At 25.1% G+C, this 7,719-nt stretch overlaps 2 protein-coding genes across 2 annotated transcripts in view; both read right to left on the bottom strand.

The window, feature by feature from the left end:
* The window catches only part of LOC108687418 (trypsin zeta-like), a 7,358-nt gene extending 6,753 nt beyond the window's left edge, over window positions 1-605 (bottom strand). The window contains exon 1 of the mRNA XM_018193170.1: window positions 520-605. Within this exon, the coding sequence (XP_018048659.1) occupies window positions 520-571 (52 nt within the window). The 5' untranslated portion in view covers window positions 572-605. The remainder of the gene's footprint in view (window positions 1-519) is intronic.
* Window positions 606-3,617: 3,012 nt separating this feature from the next.
* LOC108687517 (chymotrypsin-1-like) lies at window positions 3,618-7,341 on the bottom strand. The gene is made up of 5 exons (XM_018193303.1): window positions 7,235-7,341; window positions 5,540-5,717; window positions 4,738-4,996; window positions 4,393-4,515; window positions 3,618-3,765 (listed from the first exon to the last, which is right to left on the bottom strand). Exons 1-5 carry the CDS (start codon window positions 7,329-7,331, stop codon window positions 3,631-3,633), a joined length of 792 nt encoding a protein of 263 aa, XP_018048792.1. The 5' UTR covers window positions 7,332-7,341; the 3' UTR covers window positions 3,618-3,630.
* Window positions 7,342-7,719: the final 378 nt, after the last annotated feature.

Here is a 7,719-nt window from a genome sequence, read left to right as displayed (position 1 = left end):
AAAAATATTTTATACATGTAATTTTTTTTCTAGAAAATTGTATAATTTTTATAAATACATTATAAATTATATTATATTATAAATTATATTATATAAATATAGAGTACAGCAATATTTACAGAATCTATGAATATTATTTAACGGACACTTAAGTTATTATTAAGAACTTTGCGCATATAGGGTAAGTCAGTTAAAGTGTGACAAACGTATATCTCAAAAACAAAACATTTTACAGAACAATATTTCACAAAAATTGTTTGATTTCGATTGATGCATAATTGGTTTGATCTTAAATGGTATAGTTCAGGAAAAGATCACTTTAAATTTTTTAAAAGAAATCCTCATTTTGTTGCTCCATATTATAAAAGACATCATAAAGACATTTTTTAAAACATATATATCTAAAAAAATATGTAAAAGACATTATAAAAATGTCTTTTAGACAATATATCTTGTTTAAATCTCTCTTTTTCTTTTTTCTGGATTATATTAAAATATTTATAATTTATGAATTCTTACCTTTAGTGCCGTATACCAGGGCAGTAAATATAAGACAAATTAACGCATGCATCTTGTTGATTTGTTACCTGGGATTAAAATGAAGAGGTACATTCACAGGTTATATATATTACTGAAGCAGTTGAAATCTTGAATCAAAGATATAAATCACGTGCTTATGACATTTTTCTGAATTTTTTTCAGTATTGTACTATAAAATATTATTTGTAGTTTACATTATGCTTGTTGATTGATAACGATAATAGTTTTAATTAAATTTGTAATTTTCACCATCTTCACTTTTCTTAGAAGAATGGGAATTCACGTGTGTTTATCTGATATTGTACAAAACCTCATCATAGTTATTTTATTTTTATATTGATTACTATATCTAATATTCTACAATGTTATCAATAGATCGCGTATCACGTTTTTAGTAACTTAGTTAATTAATATCTTATAATGTAAAAATTATACATTCGCCTAATCAAATTGAACGAATTTTTATACAATAAATAAAAAAAAATGAGAATATAGATAACAGACTCAAATAATTTAAAATAATAAGCAATTAAAAGAGTTATGAGTTGGATTTGTTGCTAAAATATTAATTTTAATAATCTGTTGATATTATTTAATACACATGTCTCGACTTGTTATCAAAACATTCTCTCAATGTGAACAAATATTAAATATTTACATCAATACATAATTGATATATTACAATTCATATTAGGCCATAAATTTTATTAAACTAAAGTTTTTCAGAATATTAAGACAGACTAGAATTAAGAAAATGTTATCACTTAACATAAAATGAGTTTTAAAATAAAAAATTTTAGTAACACAAATCAGTATTTTCTGATTTTATCTTATTACTCGATAATATGTTTTTGGATCTAATCCTTGAACACTCTAATGAATATATCGGTCTGTTCGAGCACAAGTTATACCAAAAAAAACGATATCAATTTGAACACTTTTAGAAACAAGAAGACCACTTGAATCTCCTTGAAAATTTAATAAATACAACTTTTAATTATTTATTTATAAATTTTATTTGATTTAATTCATGTGTTACCCTTAATTATCGTTAAATGTCCATAAAATTCTGATATTATCACTTGTCCTAATCTTATATTTTAAATTTTTACTTTCTTCTAGATTATATTTAATAATATAATCTAATATAAATAATAAATTTAATATAATAATATATTTAATAAATAATTTTGAAATTTATAACTTTATCGCTTATAAATAAAGCAATATTAATATTACCATAAATTAATATTACTTTTTATTAAATGTTTTGAGTGTAGACCATGTGCTTTAGGATACGATCTATTTGATTCTAGGAATGCTTCGAAGCATTTTTTGATTGATCAATTAAGTAAAATTCTTTCTTCTGATTGATCAATCAAAAGCTTCAAAGCATTTGTAGCGTCAAATGGATCGCATCGTCGTGCCCCTTTCACACTGTACATTGAAGGCTTAGGAAATTGAAGATTGCAAATTGAAGATTAAAATTCAGCCAATTAGAACGAAATGGATTAAAATTAACTATTACTACCTGATTATCGAATTCTAATCCTTAATTCACAATCCGCAATCTTCAATGCGTAATGTGACACTAGCATTAGTGAGTCTCACTACAAAGTGAGGTTATGAAAATGTATTGACATGCAATAACTTTTTACCAAAGCAAGTAATGATGTCATTAATCTGAATGTAAGGTACTCAGCTCACTTCAGACTCAGTTTCATTTGTAAATAAAATAGAAAACAACAACTACTGTTTTTCTTTTTTTTTCTTCTCTCTCTCTCTCATTTTCTTCATTATAAAATATTTATAATACCTTTGTATCTTTAGTGGTATATATATCACAACGATAAAAACAAGCGAATGTACGTATTTTTGATTGTAAATTTGTTTTCTGAATTTGAAGTGAGTAGATGCATTCATAGGATTATATATATATTCCTGATATAATTGCAACAAAGATATAAATCATGTTTTTGTCACATTTTTCTAAATTTTTCTCAATGCAGTATCATTGCACGATAAAATATTATATTTACAGTTTACATTAAGTAACTTATTAAAAGTGATAGTCTTAATAAAATTCTCAATTTTCATGTCATAATTTTTCTTAGAATAAACAGAAGAATAAGGACTTATTCCTGTTTATCTCTGCTGAAGTATATAATCTGTGATAGATTTTATTTCTATCGATTACTTATATTTATAATATTCAAGTCTATGATATCAATAGATTGTGTATCATGTGTTCAGAAATCAATAAAAACTTTGAAGAATCATAAGTCTAGGTGACCAAAGTCCAACAAATTTATAATAGACACAAATAAAGACAGAAACTTTGTAAATAAAAAATAAATTTAAATTAATTTAAAATCTTGATTTAATAAAATCTTGAATAAGTGATAATACAATAAATCATGAGTAAAGTTTTATATATGCATATATATTAAATTTAAATATTGGATACTGTATATAGTTTAACATTTTAACTATCATGGTAATCACATCTATATGTGTGATGTTTGCGAAAGTTCTATCATCCCTTTACAGATAATATCTTTATTTACCAGAATAGAAATTATTGTATTAACATTGTAAATGCGAAATATGTAATTCGAAATCTTATTGTATAAGACAACTTATTATCAAAATTACTTACAAATATTTAATTTTATGTGTCATGTCTATCTTAATTTTTAAAATTTACAACATGATCATGTATTTTTAAGCTTTTTTTTACTAAATTTTTTTTATTTTTAACAATATATCTTTCAAAAAATTTTTCTTCGCTAAATTCATCAAACTAATTTATAACAATATCATGCAGATATAGCAATTTTATATAATATTTAATATCATATTAATAAATGATATTATTCATTGCAGATAATTGCGATGATTGAGAATCTTGGAGTAGAAACAACAATGATGATTGTTTTGTTATTTACATTTTTTGATAATTTATTTTTGATAATTTATTTAATTGAAAAAAAGAGCATACATTTCGTAGAAATAATTTTTTTAAGCTATATTATTACTGTTATTTTAAATTTTGTAACGCCAAATAGTAATAAACAAATTAAATATCTCTTAATTCTTCAAATTTGCTTTGATCCAAGACAGGAAACTAGACACTCTTGTGTAAACATCTGGTTCTCCAGAACAGGTGAAGGAAGCAATTCCAATTTGAACTCCATTAGCGACCAAAGGTGCACCAAGATCATTCTTGAATGAAAATGAAATTAATATGAAAATATTAATATATAAAATAAATATATAAAATGAATATATAAAACTATTATACACAATAGTAATTAATTACTTATTATTACAAAATATTATTATAATTATTTAGACATAAGTAATTTAATTGGCAATTAGATCACGATTATACTATTTCATAATATTAATATTTTTTTAGAAATATATATTGAAAATGTAAATATATCAATTCATGTCAAAATGCAAAAATTCAATCGATATATAATTAGATTCTTTTAATATTATTTTTACTTTCGTTATAAATATATAAAGTATAAATATATAAAGTTATAGCGAAGTAAAATGGAAGAAACATGAAGTTTTTTTTATTTTGTTACGCTATAACTTTTTTTATTAATAAATATATGATATTTCCTGTTTATGTCGTTACTCTTAATGTCTTTTCGCTTTTTAAAAAAATTTATAATTATTTTTATTTCTGTGAGATGTTTTTACGCAATATTTATATGATAGATACGTAACAAAAAGATATAGAATGGCAAAAGTTAGAATCATTTATTAATCTGTTGATGTTATATCAAAAATATATGTAAATGATTTGTTGTATCATATTAATAATCGACGGCTTACCTTGTATTCATTCGTTCTGTTTTGAGCTATAGTGCAGATATGACTATCTGTCAGTTCCCAGTGTCTTGTCGCGCATTCTTTTTGCTTATCAATTACCAATTCAGTTTGTTGCAAGTCTCCATTCTAGAAAGAATAATTGCATTAATTGTTACATCGAGCATCAAACAACGAATAACAGCAACAGAAATATTATTAACAAGTTGTTAGAAAACTTCTTACACTTACTACTTCTAATTTCTTGTTATTATATTTATATAAAAAGAAAATAATAAAATTACTTTAAGAAAGAGTTCTTTCTTGAATATGTATAATTGGAAAATTTTTGTATCATAAATTAAACATTACTATTGTATTTGTCCATCCGGATAACAGGCACGGCTTGCCTTCGAAATTTTTATTAGGTTTTGGAAGATTTATCGGATATACTAGTACGTTCCGTTGTTTGATAGGATCGCTAAGGTGAACCAAGGCGATGTCATTAAAGCATAATAATTCGTCGTAATTTTGGTGGACATTAATACTTCCTACGTTATGACGATATCCTGTATCATTTAAAGAGTTTATGCCGACATGGACCTGTATTTTAGCTGAGTCACACTCCAACCTAAGAATAAAAATATATTTAAAAATATTAAAAATCCATATCTATATTAAGAACAAATCCATATTAAGAACAAATTTTGAAAATATTTGTTATGTATTTTATTAATTAAATATCAGAAATATAACAGAAGCTGTTAATAGAAGATTGATTGCAGAAACTAAACACACTTTGGCGTTTAAATGACGTATTTCATGTTAACGAAATAAAATATTCTCTCTCTCTCTCTCTCTCTCTCTCTCTCTCTTTCTCTCTCTGTTCGGTTTCTGCTATCAACCTCCATTTGCTGTTAAATTATATCATTAAATTCTGCAAGTAAAATATAAGTTAATTGAATACTTAAATGATACTGAATTTGTTGCAATAGCTAGTAATAAATCTGTTATCAATTTGTAATCAGTAGATTTTATTTTAGATATTTTTAGATATTATATCTGTTGGTAGTTTGAATACGTACACATTTCATATACTGTCTATTTAATACTTTCAAATTAGATTTACATTTCAAAAATGTATATTGATAAATATTCAGAATATTCAACATACGCAACAACACATTTTGCTGATGTTAACACGTTAAAATCATCAAGAATAGATCCACTGCATATGTGTGTGCCGTTTACTCTTAATGATACTTGATACTTAAATTTGCCGATAGGAGCCTCACTAATATCCTTAATGTCGATAGGAGCATCCTCACTTATGATAGAAGGAGATGGAGCTCCTTATTAACAAAAATAAATTAATTATATTAATACATATGCAACATAATATCTGTTACATTATTACAGTAATTTTCCAGTAAAAGATACAAATCGATTGTCTCTCATCGAATAGTGAATGAAGTTAGAATAATTCCTGTGTTGATTTATGTCTTTTCTTGGAAAACATCTTACATACATTAACTTTAACAATTAAACATTGTGTTTATTTTATAACTATGAGTTGTTTAGAGAAGTTTTTATTTAGAATATAAAATTTCTATATCTAGCAAAAGCTTTACTGTATATTTCACATTAATTTTTATTAAACACATATTTAAAAAATGCAAGAAGATGTATACATACTTTACGTTGGTGTAATAATTATAATTAATTAATTTGTTTATTCATGATATATTTGTTCTGATATGTTCATGATATGTTTGTTATGAACTAATACAATGCTGGAATTTACTGCCGATTGTATTTAAACTGCGCGCAGATTAGTGAGGGAATCAAATTAAAAGTCATCTGAAAGTTGCAAATAAATTCTAATATTGTGCTAATACATGTATCGCTTGTTGCATCAACATATTGATCAAAATGTCAGATTGCGTTCTATGACAGACGCGTGGTTGATCGAATACATTTATAAAATGATTAATCTATTATATTTTATAAATTTTATGTTTGCTAGAAAAATCATTATATTTATATATTACATTTTTATCCAATATAAATATAATGATCCAATGACATGTTGATCAATATATGATGCTACATCCAGCACATATTATCCAGGATATATTTAATTCTCTCTCTCTCTCTCTCTCTCTCTCTCTCTCTCTCTCTCTCTATCTATCTCTCTCTCTCTCTCTCATTTTCTTTGTCACACATATAGTTATAATAACTTAAAAATATATGGAGTAATATTTCCAGGAAATGAAAACAATTAGTTATTGTAACTGCCGTTATTTAATGTTAATTACTTAGTTGCCTTGTAATAACGATTCGGTAATAACGTTGCGAATTATTTTAGGTTGATAATAGATCTATTTTTTATTCCTGCATTCTCTGAATTGGCGCATACAGTGCAATAAGTTAAAGTAAAACAAATATATATTTATTTCATTTCATCTTATTGTATCATGTGTACCAGTTGAGACAATGTAGGAATAAAAAACAGATCTTAGGTAACACCAGAGTTGAAATAGTTAATAGTTATTTATCACGGATTGAAAAAAAAAAGTCATATGTCACTGAAAAAGATAACTCGCAATTTGTAACTCGTTTCTTTTTAATGTAATTTGTAACGGAGTAACTTTACGGCACTTTACTAGTTTATTATTTTTTCCAATAATAAAATTTTAGTAAGTAATACGTAATGGTGAGAATTATTTTTCAAAGCGATTTTTCTTAGCATAATTTTAACTTTAGTTAGTCATTATTACAGTTATAAAAAATTGCAACATCATTATGATAAATTGTTATTATAAACGTAACAGAAAAATAATTCTTCCATTTCCTGACAGATTCATACCTTCAGTAGCGTATGCCAGAGCGACAAATATAAGACAAGCGAACGCACGCATCTTGGATTGCAGATTGTTGCCTGATATTGAAGGGAATAGGTGCATTCAAAGGTTTATATATGTTCCTGAAGTAGTCGCAGCAAAGATATAAATCTTGCGTTTGTGAAGTTTTTCAGAATTTTTCTCAATGCGATATCATATGATAAAGTTACTACTATTCTATATCTGATACACATGTTATAAATTACCTTTTAATTTCCTTACATGTTATCTCACTCTTCACAGAAGTGTCGATTAAGTTAATCGAGTTAACATTGGAAAGTATTTCTATTAGATAGGACATTTCTAAGGATTGCAATATCTCGAATTTATTACTATTCTTCGATTCGTTCCAAACTTGACATTTTTCTAGTTTGATAATAATATATATAAGCAAATTTTTTTTATTTGTCGATAGGATTTTCCTTATCTTCGGTGATTGCTGACTCAGTTT

This window comes from Atta colombica, unplaced genomic scaffold, assembly GCF_001594045.1.
Source record: "Atta colombica isolate Treedump-2 unplaced genomic scaffold, Acol1.0 scaffold207, whole genome shotgun sequence".
NCBI classification, from domain to species: Eukaryota; Metazoa; Arthropoda; class Insecta; order Hymenoptera; family Formicidae; genus Atta; species Atta colombica.
The sequence above is the reverse complement of the archived record's forward strand: the minus strand, read 5'-3'. Positions and strand labels throughout refer to the sequence as shown.